We start from the raw sequence: 22,572 nt of genomic DNA on the forward strand, positions 1-22,572 counted from the left end.
TGGCAAAGACCCTTATTTCCAAATAAGATCACACTGACAGGTACCAGGGTTAGGATTTCAACATCTTTTCAGGGTACACAAGTCAACCCACAACAGAAACTATAAACTCTTAAAATTCCTTTAATGGTTTTCCTAAAAATCACAGTATGTATTCTTGACTTCATAGTATTCATTCCTTGGTTCTCTTCCTGGACATTGCAAGAAACTTAGTACACTTGAACCTGTTGGCTTCTCAAGATTTTATGCTATTGTTGTCATATAGTTTAATTTTATGTATTTTAAGTCCCACAAGAATTGCTTTATGATATTTAGTGGTTAAAAAACTTGGGTCATGTTTATACAAAAATGGTTATATTAGTGGGCTGACCGGTTAGCTGTTAGAGTGTGGTGCTAACACCAAGGTTGCCAGTTTGATCCCCACATGGGCCATTGTGAACTGCGCCCTCCCTAAGTCAACTATGCCATTGTAGCATGAAAGCAATGTGTAACCTATGACCATGGCTGTTCCCCAATAAAATAAAATTTAAAAATTTTGATATCCAAAAAATTGGAACACTGGTTAGTGCAATTATTTTGATGGAAGTTTATAAGGAGACTATGACTTTTCCTATTTTGGTTTTTTCAGTGATAACGTTTTCCCTGGTAATAATCAAGTAATACCAGCAGCTGCTGACAAGTGACTTGGATGGTGAAGGGTGACGCTGAAGCCCAGACTGTGCCCGTCCCTTTGCAGTGCCTGGGTGGGGTTGAGGAGGGATCGGGGAGAGTGGAAGCCAGCCTGGGCAGCCCAGGGCAGCTCGGGGCTGGGGCGGGGAAGGGGCTAATGCTGAGTACTGAGACCTCAGAGGGCTGAGCTGGGCTTCAGGACTATTCTGGGAATGGAAGTAGGGAAGAGGCCACTTCCTGAAAGGGAGGACAGAGGATGGGAGAAATGACCTTCCCATTGTGAACTTAGCCACCCCTCGCCCACTTCAGGCATGAGGTTTAAGGAAAAGATATTTGAAACCGGGCCTCCATCAGCTCCCAGGTGTGGTCTCCTCTACCTGCACCCCTCCCCACCCCCTCTGTTCTGGCTCCAGAGGTTTAAATCAGGCTGAACCCCGACTCCTCCAATAGCCAAATAAGCACAACAGAACGAGTTTGCGTGAAAAATCCACTTTAATAATCCAGCTTCAGCTCAGCTGAGAACGCCCCCTCTCAAGTGCAAGAGAAGTGTTTCCAAGAGGCCTCAATCCACAAAGAGGTTACGGCTCAGAATAGGGAAGAGCTCAAAGAAGCCCTAAAATGGGAGGCAACATGGGATTTGGAGTCAGTGGAGACGAGACGGGGGTGCCCCGCCACACCCCTCCTGCCAACACAGGACCCAGCAAGACAAACATAGTTGTTCACCCACACTTGACAACAACTCCAGTCTTCCCATTCCTGATCCCTTCTCTGTCCCCTCATTGTCTCCCGGGGGGCTTATCAGGGCCCCTGCGCCTTAAGAAGGGGGACCCTTCTTTTTCTATGGTAGCACCAACACAACCAGCCCCATCACCTAAGCCACTCACTCAGTGATGGCAATGTTGCCCTAGCAACCAATCCAGGTACCAGAGGGGGAGGGAGCCCAGCGAGTCACCTTGAAGAGGGTGAGGGTCTGCAGCACTCCTGTGGTGCAGGCTGTCTCCCGGATGGAGTGCATGGCCAGCTGCGGGCTGCCTAAATCCAGTACTCGCAGCCCCAGCCGAGAAGCCAAGATAGGTCCAATGGTGGACCCACAGGGGGAGTCGTTCCGGACCATAACATCCTGGGGAAAGAAGAGGTTCATGAACAACCTGTAGTGTGTGCTCATTAAGGCCAAGGAGAAAATCGCCTTACAACTGCAGGGCTGAAAGGGGCCTGGCAGACAGTCCACTTCTACCCGCTCAGAGAGTGAGTGGGATTAGCGTAGAATCACAAAACCAACATTAAATGGCAGGCCCAAAAGAGTTTATTCTGAATTGGTCCTATTCTCTCCATCTACACTACCACCACCCTAGGTCCAGCTACCATCATCTTGTCTCCCATAAAGAATCCATTCTCCACACAGCGGGCAAGAGAATGAAAATAAGAAGTATCCTTTATGCCGTCCTCTTGCTTAATACGTACTCACCACCCCCGCCCCATACACACACGAAGAAAAATCACCCGGTAGTTTCAGTGTTTTTTAAAAATATTGCTATTGACATTTTGAAACTATTTTCTTTATATTCTGGTAAAAAGATAAATGAGACAATCAGATAATAAATAAGATACCAAGGTTTTCAGTGTAAAGGAAAACAATTATAAAATCAAGTAAATTAATAACTATTGTTGTTTTTTAAATAAGAATTACAGTACTAATGATTTTCAAAATACATATCCTTTTTCCTAGCTATGCCCCCTACATATACACAATAACAATGAACACTCATGGTGCCAGACCATGGTCTCTAATGTCATTATACATCAAAAGCTACCAAGTGTGGGGAGAGAAATGAACAAGATGAGCCTGCAATTTCTTACTGTGTCAAAAAGCAAGAAAACTTTCAAGAGTCATGTAAAAGGACACAGCAGTTACATCGAAGGGGCTCCTGTTGGTCAGTTATGACAATTTGAGGATAAAATAAAATTATTGTAGTGCATCAGATAACTCTGAACCAATGAAAACCTATGATTTCGGGCCAGCCGTGAGACGTGTTGGTTAAGAGCTGGCTTGGGATGCCAGAGGGCCCTGGTTCGGATCCCACATATGAGGGCCTGTGACACTGCCCTCCACAGCTAAGATGCTGAACAACAGCTCGACCTGGAGCTGGGCTGCCGTGAGTCGCCGGCGACGGCGTAGGCTGCAGCCCCTGTGGCAGTGGGTTGCCATGGGCTACCGTGTGGAGCCAGCATCCAGCGTGAGCAGCCAACAGCCGCATTGAGCAGCCGTCCAGAAGCCAGCGACTGATCTGCCTCGCCCGGGAAGAGCGCAATGATGGTGCCAACTTGGGCCAGTGAAGCAACATCCTCCACAACTAGACTGAAGAACAAAACGACAGCAACTTGTCTGTTCCCCTTCCCCCAATTCCCCAATAAAAATGTTTAAAAAAAAAAGAAAACCTATGATTTCATAATGATAGTCAGAAAAGGAAAAGAAAAAAAAAACCCTAGTTGTCATCATTTGAGGAGGCAATTAAAACACTTCACCTTGAAAATTGGTTATTAAAGGAAAAGAAGGAGCATTTATCCTGTCTTTGTAGCGGGAACTGTACTTCATGATAACTAAATTGCCCTAGTTGATGGGAAAAAGTTCCACTTCACAGACAATGGCAGCTAATAAATGTAAAAGAAATGAAATGTAGAAGGGGTGAATTGGGCGGGGGAGAGTAGTTTTCAGTTAACTCTAATGAAATTATTGATTTAGGCAAAGATTATCAAATGGTGTTAAAACCTTCAGATGTCTGGTTGATGGGGACTCATCACTCATACACGTTTACTGTCCGGGCCGAGAAGGAAAACCCCCATAGGATGGAGGGATTGGAGGGCACCCCTAATCCAGCAGTCAATCTTATCATTGCTATCACCCAGATAATATTTGTATGATACAACATGGAGGACACACCAGCCATGTTGTCTTCTGGCAAAAAATGTTTAACTTGACTCCATCAAGCCTTTAGATATGAATTCAGTTTACAGGAAATACGGGGGCTAGAGGCACAAGCTGAACAACACGTGAAGAAGCAACCAGGCAAATCCAGAAAGCAAGAATTACATGGGATGATCAGCCTGGTTTCTTCAACAAGCCAAAAAGTCAATATTATTAGAAATAATAAAAATAAAAGGAGGGGGAAGTGTGCTAGATTAAAAGACATTTAAGCAACATATCAACCAGATATAACATGTGGTCCTGAACTGGATACTAAGTTGGCACAAAAAAACTGTAAAAAATATTTTTGGGATAAGTGGGGAAAACTGAAAATGATTAGGAGAGATATAAATGTACTCAAATAAAAATGTACTGAAATAGAAAAAGGAAAGGTACTAAGTGAAAAGAGGAAACTAAAACTACACCCAAGATGATTTCTTTTTTTTTTTTAATGTGCTAAGTACATAGAAAAAAATCTGGAAGAATATACACAAATCTCTGGGGATTCATGTTTTATTTTCTTATTACTATTTGTATTTTCTGAAGTACACATGTCCTACTTTTGCCATAAGTTATTAAAGAAAAATCTCCCAATGTCTTTCTGCTGTCTCAGAAGGAAATCCAAACAGCCTTCCCTGGCCTAGGAGTCCCTGCACGATGGTGTCTCCCTCTCTCCCCTGCATCCTGCCCCCGCCCCCACGCCCCCAGCTCTGGCCCCGTCTCCTCCTGACAGATCCAACTCACTGCTGCCTCCCTTGGGCCTCTGCACTAGTTTCCTCTGGCAGGGATGCTGTTCCCCAGACGCGCCCACAGCTGCTCCTTTCCTTCCCCTCCCCTCCCCTGTCCTCCTCCCCTCCTCTTCCCCCTCCCTCCCTTCCTTCCTTCTCTATCTATCTATCGATCATCTATCTATCTATCTGCAAAGGCATAATTCTCATCTTATTTCAGATTTTTTTTTTTTTTTTACAAATTGAAGGTTTGTAGCAACCTTGAGTTGAGTAAATCTACTGGCTCCATTTTTCCAACAGCATTGGATCACGTCATGTCTCTTCACATTTTGGTAATTCTCACAATATTTCAAGCTTTTTCATTATTATATTTGTTACAGTAATCTGTGATCAGTGATCTTTGATGTTAACTGATGTAATTGTTTGGGGGCACCAAAACCACGCCCATATACATAAGATATTGCCTGTGTTCTGACTGCTCTACCAACCAGCTGTTTGTTCCCCTATCTCTCTCTCTCTCTCTCTCTCTCTCTCTCTCTCTCTCTTTCTCTCTCTCTCGACTTCCTTATACCTCAAGATACAACAATATTGAAATTAGGCCAATTAATAACCCTACAATAGCCTCTAAGTGTTCAAGTGAAAGCAAGTCACACAACTCTCACTTTACGTCAAAAGCTAGACGTGACTAAGCTGAGTGAGGAAGGCATGTCGAAAGCCAAACCAGACCAAAGCTAGGCCTCTTGAACCAGTTAGCTAAGTTGTGAATGCAAATGAAAAGCTCTCGAAGGAAATTACAAGTGCTATCCAGTAAACACACCAGTGATAAGAAAGCGAAACAGCCTTATTGCTGATATGGAGAAAGTTTTACTGCTCTGCATAGATCAAACTAGCCACAACATTCCCTAAGCCAAAGCCTAATCCAAAACAAGGCCCTAACTGTCTTCAACTCTATGCAAGCTTAGAGGTGAGGGAGCTGCAGAAATTTGGAGCTAGCCAAGGTTGGTTCATGAGGTTTAAGGAAAGAAGCCATCCCTATAACAGGAAAGTATAAGTGAAGCAGCAAGTGCTGGTGTAGAAGCTGCAGCAAGTTATCCAGAAGATTAGCTAAGATAATTAATGGAGATGGCTACACTAAATAGACTTTCAATGTAAACGAAACAGCTTATATTGGAAGATGCCATCTAGGAATCTTACAGCTAACGAGAAGTCAACACCTGGCTTCAAAGGCTAGCCTGGCTCTCTTATTTGGGGTTAATACAGCTGTGACTTTAAGTTGAAGCCCATGCTCATTAACACTGTGAAAATCCTTGGGCCCTTAAGAATTATGCTAAATCGACTCTGCCTGTGTTCCATAAATGGAACAACAAAGCATGGCTGACAGCACATCTGTTTACAACATGGTTTACTAAGTATCTTAAGCCCACTGTTGAGAGCTACTGCTCAGAAAGTAAAAATTCCTTTCAAAATATTACTGCTCACTGACAATGCACCTGGTCATCCAAGAGCTCTGATGGAGGTAGACAATGAAATTAATGTTGTTTTTTCATGCCTGCTAACACAACATCCATTCTGCAGCCCATGGTTCAAGGAGTAATTTCAACATTCAAGTCTTATTGTTTAAGAAATACATTTTGTAAAGCTTTAGCTGCCAAATGATTCCTCCGATGGATTTGGGCAAAGTAAACTGAAAACCTTCTGAAAAGGATTCACCATTCTAGATGCCATTAAGAACATCTGTCATTTATGAGAAGAGGTCAAAATGTCAACATTTTGGAGTTTGGAAGGATTCCAACTCTCACAGATGACTTTAAGGGCTTCAAGACTTCATTGGAGGAAGTAACTGCAGATGTGGTGGGAAGAGCAAGGGAACTGAAGATGAGACTGAACTGCTGCAATCTCATGATACAACCACCACCCTCATTAAGTCAACAGCCATCAAATCAAGGCAAGACTCTCCACCAGAAAAAGATTATGACTTACTGAAGGCTCAGGTGATGGTTACCCCTTTTTAGCAATAAAGTATTTTTAAATTAAGGCATACACATTAATTTTTTAGACATAATGCTATAATGCAATATAGCGTAAACATAACTTTTATTGTATGTACTGGGAAACCAAAAAATCCGTGTGACTTGCTTTATTCACTTTATTGCGGTGGTCTGGAACCAAACCCACCGCGTCTCCGAGGTATGCCTTTGTCTATACCTGTACCTATGGACTAGATGGGCCATTGCAAAGGCAAGAATGCAAGTGAGCAGTTGGAGGTCCAAGCTCCCCAGCCCTGAAGCTCCCTTATGTAAGTGCCCAGGGTGTGTAAGAGAGACACAGGAGAGGTGGGTGTACCATGAGCCCATTGTGCCTTTAATCCTCACAGAAATCCAGCAGAATAGGCATCTTTACTAGCCCCATTTTACAGGCATAGAAACAGACTCAAGAGAAATTAGGGGACTAGTCCAAGGTCACAGGGCTAGCACCACAGCAGAGCTAGCATTGATACCAGCTCTGTCAATATCCAAAACCCCTGTTCTCCTCACTCTACTGGACCCCCTCCACTAAAGGTTGTCTACCAGGCTTCCCCCACATTGGAGGCCCATCTGCTTGTGTCCGCCATGCTCCACCCATCATGCCTTACCAGGCAGGACCCACTCTCACCTGCAGGGGTACCCCGACATTATTGGCCAACTTGCGGATCAGGGCCTCTGAAACTGCATTTGAGGCATAGCGTTGATTGGTGTTCACCTTGATCACAGGGCCCTGGGGAGAAGGAAACCAGGCATGGAGGGTGAGGCAAGGATGGATGACAAGCCCAGCGGGAATGAGATGGGGCCCAGAACCAGCCAGGCTTCCAAGTCCCCAAGGAGAAACAGGAGCACCTCACCTTGTGGAATAAGGGCCGGTGGTTCTCCTCATGCTTGTCCCTGTGAGAGACAGATTAAGGGCCAGTGATGGCAAACATGAACTGAGCCTGTCAACACCGCCCACCTCTCCCACCTCAGACATCCCTAATGGATCACTGCATGCTTTCCCACCCAGCCCAGAAGGACCTCAGGTATGCTAAACAGTGTTCCAGGCAGCCTCTAGCAATATATGGAAATAAGTTTGTAGATAGAGCCTGTTCAACATATTTGGGTTTGGCATTCCATGGCTTTGACGAAGCTGGGCCTTGGGACAGTCAAAAGAAGTCCACACTGAACCTCCCAGTTGAATGAAGAAGGGGAAGGGGGAGGGGCTGAAGGCCAGGGTTACACCCGGGGCTCCAGCTGTGTGAGGACAGGCACCGTACACTCACAGGTAGTTGGGGTGCACGGCGTGGGCCATGTCTGCACTGATCATGAAGGACTTGGGTATGGATTCCTCGAAGGCTGTCAGGTGCTGGGGTGAGGCTGAGATCCGCCGTAGCACCAACTCCGTCAGCAGCGACTGCGCCCCCTGGGCACTCTGAGACCCCACCTGGCAACAGCAGAGACCTGGGTCTGGGGGTCTGGGCTGAGGGGCCCAAGCTGGAGGCCAGGGAGAAGGGCCCAATGCCCATGCTGGCCAAGAATCCCACTGAGTCAGTGGGTGAGGAATGTGGGGTGTTGTCCTCAATTTCCCCAACCCTGTGCCACAAAACACCTGGAGGAGGACTGGGGCCAAATAATCCTCAGTCACCTCTGGGCAGAAAACAGCCCTTTCTGTACTGCTGGCCTTCCTTCTCCCCTGACCCTCGTATCTGGGGCTCAGCACAGATGCCCCACCACAAAGGCCAATCCTCTTGAGTGTGACAGAGACTAATTGTCCACACCTTCCGTAACACAACCCTCAAGTTGTAGCTAAGCACGTGATCACCCAGCTGGAGATGCCATTCCCAGCTTCCCTTGCAGCTAAACGTAGCCATGCTAAGTTCTGTGGAACGCAGGCAGTGACAAATGCCACCTCTGGGTCATGCCCTTAAAAGGATGGGCACACATTCCCCCTTTGCCCTTTCTCTCTTCCTAATAACTCAGTATAGACATGATGGCATGAGCTAGAACAGCCACCCTGGATCCTGAGATGGACGCCAGGTGTTCAGGATGGCGGAGACCTGTCCTGAACTGCTAACTGAAGTTTACACAGCGGCAAACTCCCCAGCTGTTGAGGCTTCCTTACAGTGTCTATGACTGCACCCTAACGTAAGCAGGCATAATGAGGACCCACCCTGTGCTGAGCCCTGGAGCTTTTAGGATGAAAGGGCACAGTCTTGTCCTCCAGGAGCTCACCATGTGGCACACAAAGAAATATGGGCGGTATGGTCACACCAAGGGCAGGGGCAGATACACGCTGAATCAGACGGGACCAAGGGCTAAGGGAGCCCAGACAGCGTCTCCCCTGCTGGCTCACAATGGGTGCTTGGCTCAGGCTGGCCATGAAAGACTCCCCAGAGGGGACCCTCCCCAGAGCCCTCTGTGTACCTCTTCGTTGTCATAGAGGGCAACCATGCGCACGTGGGGATCTGTGGCCAGGGAATCAGGGGCTGCACAGGAATCGATCAAGGCCTGGTTTGGGGAGGGATCAAGAGTATCACCCTCAGCCCTCCTCTTTCAGAACTCAGTCCACCAACACCTTGTGGAGGTGTCCATGGCCGCCCGCCTTCTGCCATCACGGCCCGAGTGAAGCGAGCTTAGGCTTTCACTGGCCTTCATCTGAGGGGGTGCTGCCTGGCAAGGGGCAGTGGGGGACCTTCCCAATGGGATGGGAGAAGCCCCCTTGGGTGTTCTTCTCCTACACCTTCCCATGCAGAAGGCAGGAGGATGTGTAAGGTGGAGGGCAAGGGCGGAGAATCCCGTAAAGTCGAAAGGGCTGCATAGATTAAGCAAACTAATTGGCCTCAGTGAAAAAGATCAGGGTCCAAAGAGGTGACTGTGGCTTTATCAAGGTGATAACTGGCTGGCTGGCGGCAGAGGCGGATATGAGTCCCAGCTCTGGTTCTGGTCTCAATTATAGCTCAAAGCCTGTCTCCAAGAACAGGCTGGGGAAGGAAGAAGGTAAAAAGGGTAGATGGAGGGGTGTGGTAGAAGAGAAGAGAAAGGGAACCGACTAGGGTAGAAAGGTGAGAATATCAAGGTGGCTAGAAGGAAGAAAGTCCACCCGACTGAGATCCCAAGGCACAAAGAGAATGCTGGGTGGGCTTACGCCTGCGGGGTGGGGAGCAGAGGGACGTGGATGACACTGCCTGATGGGCTGCTAAGGCCTTTCCCTCGAAGCAGAGGTTTACTTAAAGGAGAGGCAGCAGGAATGGAACAAGACACCATGGTGCCCTAGACAACTTCTCAGCCTTCCTCACCACAACCCCAGGCCCCAGGCCAGTGCAACAATGGGGCCAAGGGGAGCAATGCTGAGGCTGCAGCATTTAGGCCCCTCCCCATGGTCCACCAGCACCAGCAGACTGTGGGGGTGGCCAAAAGCCATCTCACCACCTGCTGGGGCTTGAGGCAGTCCCCCTGGTGCTGTGTGCCACCTGGGGGTGCCCCAGCTCCTCACCTGTAGGGCACAGAAGCAGCTATGCAGATTGTCCAGTCGAGGGGCAAAGATGAACTCCTCATAAGCACCACCTAGGACCTAGAAAAATCAGACAATCAGCCTGACCTTTAATCCCATGCCTGCTTCTCCCTGCTCCCAAGGGCTTTAGTCTGAGCTGCCTCCTTGGTTCCTTGCACCACCTCTCCCTGACCCCTGGCTTTGGACTATGCTCCTGCTGTGTAGGACTGAGCAGAGAATGGTGCATGGGGCTGGGCTGGGGCTGGGGCTGAGGGACGGAAGGGTGGAGACCTGCCACTCCTGGCCACCTCCTGTGGGACAGGAAAAGGGGCCGAACGGTCACAAGAAAAACTAAAGAAATAATCAGAGGAGGAAGCCAGCCAAGACACAGAAACTTAGCGCACGTTCAGACAAGCTCGGACATCCAAAGCCTTAGCAATCTCCTATTGTCGGGAACTGGGAGGGACTGTGGACAGGCTCCAGAAAAAGGGTGGCCACATGGTGGCCTCTTGCCCTTAGAGCTTCAGAGCCAGTATGGGTCAAAGTAGACAGGGACACCTCTAGCAGAAACTCCTGGGGAATCTGTGGAAAAGCCAATTCCAGGCCCCACCCCAGAGAGCCCCAGGAGGCAGGTCTGGGGCGGGGAAACTGCCGTTTTTGAGAACAGTGTCCTAGAGATAGAGAGGAGTGGTATCTATTGGAAAGAACAGGGATGAGAATACTGAGGGGCTGGCAGAGCTGACAGTGCTTCAGGGGACATACTAGGGCAGGATGGTATCCCAAACTCCCCCCCTCACAAGTCCCTGCTGCCATTCCTCACCGCAGGCTGGGTGTCTGCAAGGCAGAGCTCCATCTCCACGATGTCCTCAGGGCTCAGGCCCAGATCGGCACAGAGAAGAGACATGAGGACTGAGTGGTGCCGGTCATCCTGCAGGGCAGAAGGGTGCTGCGAGGAGGGTCGGCTCTTCCCCTCCACTCCCCTTCTAAGGAGATCGGTTCTTTCCCACCTGCTCACCCCTCCCTGTGAGCAGGGCACTGTCTTACTGCAGCATTGAGAGACCCTGGCTCAGGAGTCCCCTTCTCTAGCTCCTCCTGGACTGCTGTGGCAAGAATAGGGACTCTGTGGGGAGACAAGCGAGAAGGGATTGTGGGGAGGGTTAGAGGGCACAGCAGGACGGGGTACCCCCTAAGCTCAGGCATCTCCTGATGGGGAACAGCCTTTACCCTTTAATTCCCAATTCGCCCCCTGAATGACAGACTTGTTGAGGACCCTTGGACATCGGCTGGGTCCCAAAAGTAGAACCTGACTGTGGCCACCATTAAATAGTGATCTTCCAGGTCCCACTTGGGCCCATTCCATCATCTGGTGCCACACCCCATCCCTCTGTCACCACAGCCCTTGCCCCAGTCTTACAAGTGCATCTCCGTGTTGGGCCCAAAGTTCTCATTGATATTTCGCTGCAGATGGATGGCCAGGTGCGGGATGCGAAGAACGGGCCGGTCCACATGCACCAGCCGCTGCTCCAGACTGCCTGAGATAGGGCACTGCGGCCAACCAGGCATCGTGAGCCCAGGGCACCTCTCAATCACAGTTAGTTAAAGCTCCCACTTCACAGGTTGCCCAAGGCGGTCCTCTGACTTAGACTGCCATTACCCTCCCCCGCTTCCCTGCAGCAGAGGGCTCCCCACAGGTACTCTGAAGGAAGGTGACACTGTATCTTCAGGTAGCTGAAGCTGAGACCCTCCCAGGTTCTACCCCCATTACTACCTTGACAATGACGCGTCCAGCCAAGGTCAGGTCACGGTCAAACCAGGTGTTCCAGATCCCACCACCATAGGTCTCCACACCAACCTGCAGGAAGCCCACCTGGCCACGGCGTGATCGCCGTTTTACCTGAATGTGAAGATGGGGAATGAGAAGTCAGAGAAGACTGCATGACATGATTTGTAAACGAGATGAACTATTCACAAGCTAAGTAACATAGAATGAAAATTAGTGACAGAAGAGCCCAAAGTGTGGAGGAAGGGGGAGACAAAGCTTCTTCCCTGCTCCAGGGAATAGATCCCCCAATGTGTGCCTCCCAGCTCTCTTCTGCCCAGTTCTCTCCCCACTTGATGCCGCCCCCATCTCCGCACAGCCCAGTTCCTCACCCTGAGGCAGGGGCTGTCCGTGTGGGCCCCAATGAGGCTGAAACCATTGCCAGGAATATACTGGCCTCCCACAGCAAAAGCAATGATGGTGGACGAGTTCCTGGTCAGGAAGTACTGGGGGAAGAGGTGTTGAATTAGATCCGCCAGCCAGCTGGCACTCGGGACTTTGAGCCCCTGCCTAGGGAGCTGCCTTTCGGTCCCTACCCCACCCCTAGTACCTTGCTATTGGGCTTGATATCCCAGGTCTCGGTCTCCTTGAGTTCATGGAAGCCAGCTTGGAGTAGGCGGCTTCGGCACTCGGCAACAACTATAGAGAAAGAGCCCTCTCATGGCGACAGAAGCCGGTAGGGGGCACACCGGCCCCACCCCCCTCCGCTGCCCTGGTCACTTACCGTGGAAAGGAGAAGGGCTCCTGTTCACGAACTTGAGGAGTTCTCGGGCCGCAGCCTGCACCGCCTCTTTGCTGGCCCTGCCGCTCATGGCCACCTAGGGGAGAGGAGCGCTCTGACAACACCGACTCTCAGCCAGGCTCCGGGGACTTCCACCCCAAACCCCCAAAGTGACCGATCCAACGCTCAGACCTGTTTCTGCCCGTTTCCCCGCAGAGAGACGCAGATGTCGGACCGAACCTCTCTCCGCTTAAAGCTTCTGCCCTCCAGTCAAAGTATCACCACCCCAGCAGCTCTCCCCGCCCAGCTCTTCCAAGACACCCCGCCTCCTAGCCCGAGCTTTAGCCCGGCCCGCTAAGCCCCACCCCCACGTGCCCGCCCAGCCGGGAAATGCCGGTCCCGTTCCAAACTCTTGAGCTCCCAAACCCGCCCCTAACTCTGAACTGGCCTGAACCACGCGCGCGACCCCCTTCCGTAACTAAAACCCGGTTCACCAGAGGATGCCGCCCCTCCCCAACTCTCCCCTGTCCCCGCCCCCCGCTTTCCAATCCCAGGAAGGTTAGGTCACTCCGGGCCAGGCTTTCGGTTTCCTTTTGGGTCAGGCTCGGCCCCCCACCTCAGCGTGCTGCTGAGCTTGGGCCCGCGCGGGCGCCGGGCCGGGTCTGAGATAGAAATTCGAGCAGAGCAAGCGGAGGACACGCACCTGCATGGCCCCACGCCCCGAATGGCGTTCGCCCCCCACCGCCCTGCACTCTGCACGCCCCCACTCCCGCCGCTGGGTCCGCCCGCTTCACCGTCCGCCCCGCCCCCGTCGTTCGCCCCTCCTCGCGCCGGGACCGCGGGAGCCCTCTGCCGCCCCGGAGGTAGTAGGGCAGCCGCCAACCATCGCCACCCGCCCCTCCTCAAGGTCAGAAAGTCAGAGAAAAAATTCGCCCCACCAGCTCACCTGGTCTGACAGGTACTGTACAAAGTGCTCTCTCTCGCCACAGGTACCCTTGTGATAATAATAGAAACATGGCTAATGGTCATTGAGTGCTCACCATGAGCTTTAGCTTTATGATAAAGCTTAACGTGTTATCTCGTTTAATTTTCACAATTGCCCTATCAACTTTGTACTTTTACTGCCATTTTATATGTGAACAAATCTAAAAACAGAGATGACTATCCTATCCAAGGTAGTAAATGGCAGAGGTGGGGTTTGGACTCAATTAATTCCTGGGGCCTGGAACAACCCACTCTCAGAGCTTTTCTAGGCCTTTCTTTTTATTGGTAAATGTTAATGTTACCTGGGAGGTCCCTGAGGGACAGAGAAGTTAATGACTTGCCTAAGATCACACAGCTGTCTGGAGGCATCTGGGATTTGACTCTGATAACTATCTGCATTCTTTCCAGATCTTAAGACGACAGAAAAAAAAAAGTTCCATATGTTCTTGGAGGCAATTCCAATATTTCTGTGTCAAGAGTGGTGAATAGCAATTAAAAAAAACACATGCACCTGCCTAACCATAGATACTGGTCAGGACTCTTGGTGGCCCCTAGGTCCTGCCACCAGGGATATTATCAACATTCCAGGGATGACAGAGGGATGGCGCATTTATGTACTGGGGTGAGAATGTCCAGGGAGTGGGGGAGTCGTGGGAAAGGTCCTTTAGCCCTCACTTCAAAGCAGTAGCTCTTTCAGGGGAGTGTTCAAGAATATACACACTCCGCGAAGGGTTAAATTCATGGCATTCCTTAACCAATTATTGAAATGCCATTATGTGCAAAGTTTCAGTGCTGAGTAGGACATGGAGAGAACATTCTTGTCCAGCCACTGGGGAAGGGACACATTTGAGGACAGTGAAAAGAGCTGAAACAGGGGTATAACGTATAAAGGAAGGAGACTTAAAGAAAAATCTTTAATGTTCTTTTGATCACAAAAAGAAAGAGTACAGCTTACTGTGAGAAATTTGAATATCACCAAAACGCATAGCTTAGAAAGTGAAAGTAAATGATAAATTGAACACCCATTCTTAATAAAACAAAACAAAATCAGCTTAAGAAACCAGGAAGAGGAAGGATAAAGGCTGTTGGCCAGAAATGTACAGCAGGCATGAGTGGGAAATACAGAAGTGCTCTTATTCAAATCAGGAGTAAGGCAGTGATAAACTGTTACCAGTGGTAGTCAGTGTGGACCTGCAGTCAGAACCAGAACCACAAAACAAAATAAACAATTATATAGTATATGGAAAAATAAAATTTGTCATTATTTGTAGATTATAGCATTACCTAGAACCTCCAAGTAAATAAACTGACACATTTTAAAAACTGGTAGGAGGGGTGGCCTGATTTTTAAATCATTGGCTTGCCTGTACAATAATCAACTGGAAAATATAATAGTAAAAACGTCCTATAAGAAACACTAGTAAAATCCTAGGAATGAACATATGAGAGACCCAATCTCACTATAACCAGGGGAATGCATTTTTGATTTGTCAGAATAACAAAAATGAAAAAGACTGGCAATACCAAGAGTTGGAGAAGGCTTGGGGTAATGCATGCCTTTATACTCAATTTCTGTGGGGTAAACACTTCCTGTGGCAATTCCAGGTTGCCATCATGAACTAAATGTGGAGTTTGGGAAGAGATGTACAAAAGCATCACATTATATAGATTTCCACCATAGAGATAAAATTGACATAACCTCAAGAGCATAGATTTATGGTAAAATAATTAGGAAAGTGATGATTTTTGAGTATTTATTATCTGTGTTTGTAATATGATTTATTTAATTGTGAGTTTATATAACTTAATTTTTTAATGATTGCTAGGTTTAACAATGGGATCACAAAATTCCTGGAAATTTGACAATCGGTTCCTATGAGCTGGTCCAACTTGGCTCTAGCACACAACTTTACCTGTACTCTACACCTTTATTCCTCAAAGTGTGATTTGTTGACCTGGGGACTTTTTAGAAATGCAGAACCCCAGCACTTACCCAATCCTACCCAATCAGAATCTGCGTCTTAAGATCCCTAGCTGATTTCAATGCACGTTAATGTTTGATACAGTGTTTGAATACCATATGGCAATAAAAAATAATGTGAGGTCAATCTTTATGTATTATAGAAAAAAGCTCCAAATATACTGTTGAGTGAAAGAAAGCAATTTGCAGAATAATATTTACAGGGCAAGAGCATTTAAGTAAAATTTACACAATGAGCTAAGTTTCTAAATTATATATTAGATTGGTGCAAAAGTAATCGCGGTTTTTGCATTGTTAAAATTTACCTTTGTTATTGGAATACATTCTTAAATAAATGTGGTTATGTTATACAACATAATGCAAATTTCCTGCTTTATGTTTTTTTTGCTAATTATTGCTGTTTATTTTATATGTATTTTATTTATTTATTTATTTATTACAGATTTTTATTATTGGGGAATTAAGGGATGGGAACAGTGCTGGGGAATTGGGGGAAGGGGAACAGACAAGTTGCTGTCCTTTTGTTCTTCAGTCTAGTTGTGGAGGACGTTGCTTCACTGGCCCAAGTTGGCACCATCATTGCGCTCTTCCTGGGCGAGGCAGATCAGTCGCAGGCTTCTGGACAGCCGCTCACGGCGCTGTTGCTACTCACTGTAGCACACGCTGGCTGCTGGCTACTCACTGTAGCCCATGGCAACCCACTGCAGCAGGGGCTGCAGCCTACCCCGACGCCTGTGACTCATGGCATCCCAGCTCCAGGTTGAGCTGTTGTTCAGCATCTTAGCTGTAGAGGGCAGTGTCACTGGCCCTCATATGTGGGATCCAAACTGGGGCCCTCTGGTGTCCCAAGCCAGCTCTTAACCAATGCGCCACTCGGCCGGCCCTTATATGTATTTTAAACTATGGAAATGATTTTAGACAAAAAGCAAATTTGAGCGATTTTCTTAATTCGAGTTCAAAATGGGTCATAAAACAATGCATTTGGCCCACAAACTGCTAACCAACGTACAGTGCAGTGGTGGTTCAAGAAATTTTGCAAAGGAGATGAGAGCCTTGAAGATGAGGAGCGTAGTGGCCGGCCATCGGAAGTTGACAACGACCAATTGAGAGCAATCATTGAAGCTGATCCTCTTACAACTATAAGAGAAGTTGCTGAAGAACTTAATGTCGACCGTTCTACAGTTGTTAGGCATTTGAAGCAAATTGGGAAGGTGAGAAAACTCGATAAGTGGATGCCGCATGAGCAAACTGAAATTAAAAAAATCGTGTTTTGAAGTGTCGTTTTCTCTTATTCTATGTAACAATGAACCATTTCTCGATCAGATTGTGATGTGTGACGAAAAGTGGATTTTGTATGACAACTGGTGACAACCAGCTCAGTGGTTGAACCTAGAAAGGACCAAAGCACTTCCCAAAGCCAAACTTGCACCAAAAAAAGGCCATGTCACTGTTTTGTGGTCTGCTGCCAGTCTGATCTACTATAGCTTTCTGAATCCCTGCAAAACTAGTACATCTGAGAAGTATACTCAGCAAATTGATGAGATGCACTGAAACCTGCAATGCCTGCAGCCAGCATTGGTCAACAGAAAGGGCCTAATTCTTCTCCACAACCATGCCTGACCACACTCGCACAATCAACGCTTCAAAAGTTGAACAAATTGAGCTATGAAGTTTTGCCTCATCCACCACATTCACCTGACCTCTCGCCAATTGACTACCACTTCAAGCATCTCGACAACTTTTTGCAGGGAACACACACCGACAACCAGCAGGATGCAGAAAATGCTTTCCAAGAGTTCGTCGAATCCCAAAGGACGGACTTTTATGCTACAGGAATAAACAGACTTTTTTCTCATTGGCAAAAATGTGTTGATTGTAATGGTTCCTATTTTTATTAATAAAGATGTGTTTGAGCGTAGTTATAATGATTTAAAATTCACAACCCGAAACCGCAATTACTTTTGCACCAACTATATATATATATATATATATATATATATAGTTTTGTATATGTAGTTTTCTTTTTTTTCAGGTTTGGAAGGCAAGCGGTCATCTCTGGACAAAGGGGTGGCACTGGATATGAAGCTATCCCAAAAGAGTTTCTGAGGTTCATTCTTGCCCTCAGGGTCCTGAGAAAATCCCCCCAGTCCTTAGCTGGTATTTACAATGCTACCATTAATTATTTATCTTTTGGGTTTAACAAGTGCCTGTGAGTTAACACTGCAGTCCGTTACACACACTTCAGTGTGAGTTGATTCGTTATCATGTCTCTTCTGACCCATTAGTTTATGAGAGAAGCTTCCTAAGTAGTAATGTTTCACATAATTATTAAGGGTGATTAGGGATACAAAAGACCAAAGCAATGCTGTAAGGAAGAGAAAATACGAGTGGTGTGTGTGTCCTGCTGCTGTCTGCTAAGATGGGTGCAGAGAGGAGCTGAATCAGGGGATCTTGATTTCCTGATGCCAGGACAGCCCTGGGTATCTCATTGCTGGTAGATGCCGTGGTGGTTTAAATTAATAAATAATTTGCTTCTGGGTATAATGATAGGAACTTGCATAGCACAGTATACTCTGTCCTCTGGCAGTGATGTCAGATGGGCACTTTGGTTTCCAACACGTGTCTTCTGCTCAAGTTCTGTTTTCCAAGCAAGACAGAACTGATGAAGAACGAAATCCCAGGATGCCCTGAGGTGAGTAGCTCAGGCAAGATTACGGCTTCCAACCAATTATGTTCTAGGAGGGATGTTTAAGAAGTACTTTATATGGTTACCAAAAAAATGAAGCACCTTTATAGGTACTGATAGGGAGCAATTTCCACGATATACTAAGTGAAAAAACAAGGAGCAGAATAGCAGTTATGCTATGCTGCCATTTGTGTGTGTAGACCACAGGCACACACATATATTCTTACTTGTTTCAAATATGTCAGGAGCCACAGGAAAATGGTAATGACTCTGAGGAGAAGAAATGAAGGGGCCGAGAGCCTGGGGTGGAAGGGACACTTCCTTTTTCGTGTAAATCCTTTTGCACTTTAAAATTTTGTTCTACATACACATATTACCTACTTTTAAAAGCCAAACAGGTAAGGGCTGCTGGTTGGCTCAGCTGGTTGGAGCACAGTGCTCGTAGCACCGGGGTTGCCGGTTTGATCCCCACATGGGCCAGTGAGCTGCGCCCTCCACAACTAGATTGAAACAACAACTTGACTTGGAGCTGATGGGTCCTGGAAAAACACACTGTTCCCCAATAAAGTTAAAAAAAAAACACCAAAAACTAAATAAGTAATTTAAAGGGCTGGCTGAGTGACTCAGTTGGTTAACAGCTCGCTCAAGAGTGCGAGCTCTGAGCAACTAGTGGTTCAATGCCCGGCCTGAGAGCTGCCACTGAGCTGCCAACAGGTGGCAGGATGGCTCAACTAAAAAAATAATAATAATAAGTAAAAAGTAACAGGTGAAAAAATGAATTTTAAGTACTTTCTGTGACTATAACTTTTGTTGTTTTCTTCTGTACCCTGATTAAATTAGTAAGCATTTATTGGTTAGCATTTAACGCTAAAGGCTTCAGTTTAAAAAGTCCCCATCCACCCTCCCTCTCCCAAAAGCTGTATTGCCTTCTGATATGGAAATTGTATCTACATGCGGAAGGGAGAGTGAATGGAATGTTTCTTTTGATGTTAATTATTTTAAACAAAACATACACTGAGGATGAGATAGGGAAACCTTCACAAAAAGGCACCGACTCCATTAGTGCTTCATCTACACAACAACGACGAACTAGTAATCCTTCTTTTTCCCTGTTCCATTCCTCTGGTCTCTACTTCCCTCTTAGCCAGCATACATCATATGCTCCATCATTATCATCACTCCCTTGCATACACCTTCAAGTCCCTTGCCCACACTGGATTTGCCTACTTGCTGGGCAAAAACCCCAACCCTGATTGCAGCCTGCTCCATGACTGCACCATGTGTGCACATAGTAGATATACAATAACTATTGAATGAATGAAATTTTTTAAAATAATTGTTCTTTGTGAAAATTAAGACACCCCAGCTATAAAAAGGAACAAACTATTGATATTGAAACAACTTGGCTGAATCTCACGGGTATTATGCTGAGTGAAAAAAAAAATGACCAAATTATAGAGATGGACAACAGATGGGTGGCTGCCAAGGGCTAGGGAGGCTGGGGGAAGGGATGGGTATGACTGGAAAGGAGTAGCACAGGGAACATCTTTGTTTTGGTGGAAAAGTTCTGGATCTTGATTATGATGGTGGTTGCATGACTCTACACGTGAGAAAATTAGGGCTGTCAGATAAAACACAGGACACCCAGTTAAATTTCAAATAAAGAATAATTCCGTAGCATAAGTATGTCCCAAATATTGCATGGGATATACTTACACTAAAACAAACAAACAAAAATTAACTGAGTGTCCCGTATTTTTATTTGCTAAACCTGGCAATCCTAGAAAAAATGGCATAGAACTATACACACACATTTTACCAGTGTCACTTGCCTGGCTGTGAGATTGTACTGTAGTCATGTAAGTCATGTAACTATTGAGGGAAACTGGGTGAAGGGTACACAGGACCTCTCTGTACTATTTTTGTAACCTCCTGTGAATGTATAATTATTTCAAAATAAAAGGGTTTTTTTAATGGCCCTCAAAAGAAAACCAACCGTTCCTGTTGGTGATAAAAGCAAGGAGATGTAGGGAAGTGCTGATTATTAACCTTGGAAGCTTTATGGAGCATTGTAAAACTGGCATTTTGCAAAGGTCTTAAGATGTATCCCTCTTGAATGTCAACGATCTTATGTAGCTATTGACAATGTAACAAAGTGGTTATGCACATGGGCTCAGGATCAGACAGACATGGGTCCAAATCCTGGCGCCTCCATTGATTAGCTGTGGGCCATGTTTGCAGAGTTACGCTGGAGCCAGCTCCCACTCATCTCTTTGCAGCTCCAGATTCAATGACATCAGGCTGGTAGCTTGAAACTGGCCTGGCCGCATTCATGTAACCTACATGGGCAAACACAACAAACCGGGGCTTTTTTTTTTTTTTTCCAAAGAGCTAGTGGTTAAGCATTTACCATCATACCACAGACTTTGAGCCTCAGTTTCTTCATCTGTAAAACGGGGGAAGATAACAGTAATAACCTCATAATGTGATGAGGATTAAATGAGATAATGCCTGTAGCGTGCTTATCATGAAGTTTGTCAAATATAAATGAGCAATAAATGTCAGCTATTATTGTCTCTCATATTATTATCTCTTATATGAAACTGTGAGCAACTTGAGACCGGGTTTCTGCCTTAACTCATCTTGATATCTTTAGTGACTGGCACAGGGCCTGAAACCCAGCAAGGGCTAAACAAATGTTCACTAAATTACTGAATAAATGGCAAATAATAGTGACTTGAGGTACTCTACTTTCCACCTCCAGAGAATTCTCATTATAGCAGAGGCTTTTTAGGGCACACTTCTTGATCTTTAGTCATGAGATTTTTCAGACGTTGTGGCAGGCTACCAGGAAGGTCTGGGGAGCACTCATGCCCCCCAAAGGTAATGTCTGCCATTACAGGCCTGGCCCTGGCCTCTGAAGGCAGCACTCCCAGAGCATGCCCCTAAGTGGCATGGACAGGCCCTCACCTCTCCTTCCTCAGGAAGCCGAGATGGGCCGTTTCTGGCTCTTGAGCCTGTCTGACTAGAGGTCATGCAATCCTCCCTGGATTTCTCCTGTTTATTTTAGTGAACAGGGTTGTTTACTTTCAGTTCGTATTTCTAGGGGTGCTTGCTCATTTGGCTTCCCTTTTATTTACTCTTTGCAAGCACTTGAGTTTGAGTAAATACGTCTATAAAGTTCCGGGGACTTGGTTATTCTGTGTCTGGTATTTTAATGGCCTTTACACAGCGTCTGCTCAGGTAAGCATTTTATAGATGGGTCAAAAAGATAGAGAATTCTGTTTTCAGTGGCCTCTGATTCCTTCCAAGCTGACAGCTGGCCACCAGCAGTCTATGAATCATGGCTTTTCATCAATAATAAAAATACAGCCCACACCTATCTCACACAGAGAAACCGACCCACCCGGCTCAACCAGACATGGGACTTGGGAACTGTGGTAGGTGTTTCAATTCTAGGGCAGTGCTTAGGGTAAAAATGACCTAGAATGATTTTTAAAATGAGGGTTCATGAGCCCCACTCTTGAAAATTCTTATTTAGAAGGTTTGGGCCAAGGCCCAGGGATGTACATTTTTAACCCGTGCTGCAAATAATTCTGCTATCCTTAGACCACCCTGAGAAACACTCATCTGTAATCTCAAAAACACCTGTGCTGTGGGGGGGCTGCCCTTGAGCTCTCTGCCACATTATGGGGCAACACGGAGAGAAGCTCAGGACCCAGACTGGCTGGTTGGAATGACTCCATCAACACTTAGCACACCGTTCCTCCGGAGTTAGCCAAGAGGATGGGGAGTAACGTTCTCATAAACCACTTGCTCAGGGTCTAATTTGTCAGCAACTTCAGGGCAGGGACCATGTTTTGTTCATCTTTTTATCCCCCACAATCCCCAAGACACTGCATGGCTCACAGGGTGGCACTTTGTACTGGTGGAGACACTCTCACCGAAGACAAATCTAGAGACAGGCTGGGTTACCTCATGGTAGCCTGGGAGCCAGTTGATAGGAACGGAGGTGGCAGAGAGGCTGAGCGCCATGGTCACCTGCGCTCAACAGAGGTTGCCTCCTCTCCAGCCGGGTCTTTCTGAGGCTGAATGGACAATGCCTGGACCTACTGCCTTTTTTTTTTTTTTTTTGCTAGTTCCTCCCCCTCTCTCAGCCCCTCTGTTCCAACTTGCAGGGTCCTCAGTCCATGCCACAGGGTCCATTATGACATCATCAGTGTGATTTGATACAGTGATGTCCTCACAACCCGGGCCTCCAGCTAGACTATTGTGGCTAATGTCTAAATGATGACCCCTGAGCTTGGGGGAGGGTTCCTGTGTTCCAGGAGCCTACAGATGTAGCCTTTCTTCTTTGTTTGAGGAGCTCCACCCTCATTCTCAGGCTCAGCCCTTGTTACCTTCCCCAGCCAGGGTGCTAATTATTTTATTTGTGTGTTTTCTTGCTCATTGTCTGTTTCCCCCACCAGCAGGTGAGCTCCAGGGAGGCACAGCCCACAGCTGCCTTGTTCACTGCTGAATCCCCAGTG

At 46.9% G+C, this 22,572-nt stretch overlaps 1 protein-coding gene across 4 annotated transcripts; it reads right to left on the reverse strand.

Moving 5' to 3' along the window:
- Positions 1-1,139: 1,139 nt before the first annotated feature.
- On the reverse strand, positions 1,140-22,093 carry DNPEP (aspartyl aminopeptidase). Of its 4 annotated transcripts, none has more exons than XM_019638279.1 (15): positions 22,019-22,093; positions 12,396-12,489; positions 12,222-12,310; positions 12,004-12,117; positions 11,621-11,746; positions 11,267-11,397; positions 10,897-10,972; positions 10,673-10,780; positions 9,856-9,933; positions 8,787-8,870; positions 7,646-7,806; positions 7,235-7,274; positions 7,009-7,110; positions 1,619-1,786; positions 1,140-1,279 (listed from the first exon to the last, which is right to left on the reverse strand). In XM_019638279.1, the coding sequence occupies exons 1-15, from the start codon at positions 22,076-22,078 to the stop codon at positions 1,229-1,231; spliced, it is 1,482 nt and encodes a 493-aa protein (XP_019493824.1). In that variant the 5' UTR covers positions 22,079-22,093; the 3' UTR covers positions 1,140-1,228. The 4 variants fall into 4 exon arrangements, with proteins under 4 accessions (XP_019493824.1, XP_019493822.1, XP_019493823.1 ...); XM_019638277.1 differs by lacking the exon at positions 22,019-22,093 and adding an exon at positions 13,096-13,180 and having other exon boundaries at positions 1,142-1,279; XM_019638278.1 differs by lacking the exon at positions 22,019-22,093 and adding an exon at positions 13,009-13,064 and having other exon boundaries at positions 1,142-1,279.
- Between the last annotated feature and the right edge of the window lie 479 nt (positions 22,094-22,572).

This window comes from Hipposideros armiger, unplaced genomic scaffold (assembly GCF_001890085.2).
Source record: "Hipposideros armiger isolate ML-2016 unplaced genomic scaffold, ASM189008v1 scaffold_38, whole genome shotgun sequence".
NCBI classification, from domain to species: Eukaryota; Metazoa; Chordata; class Mammalia; order Chiroptera; family Hipposideridae; genus Hipposideros; species Hipposideros armiger.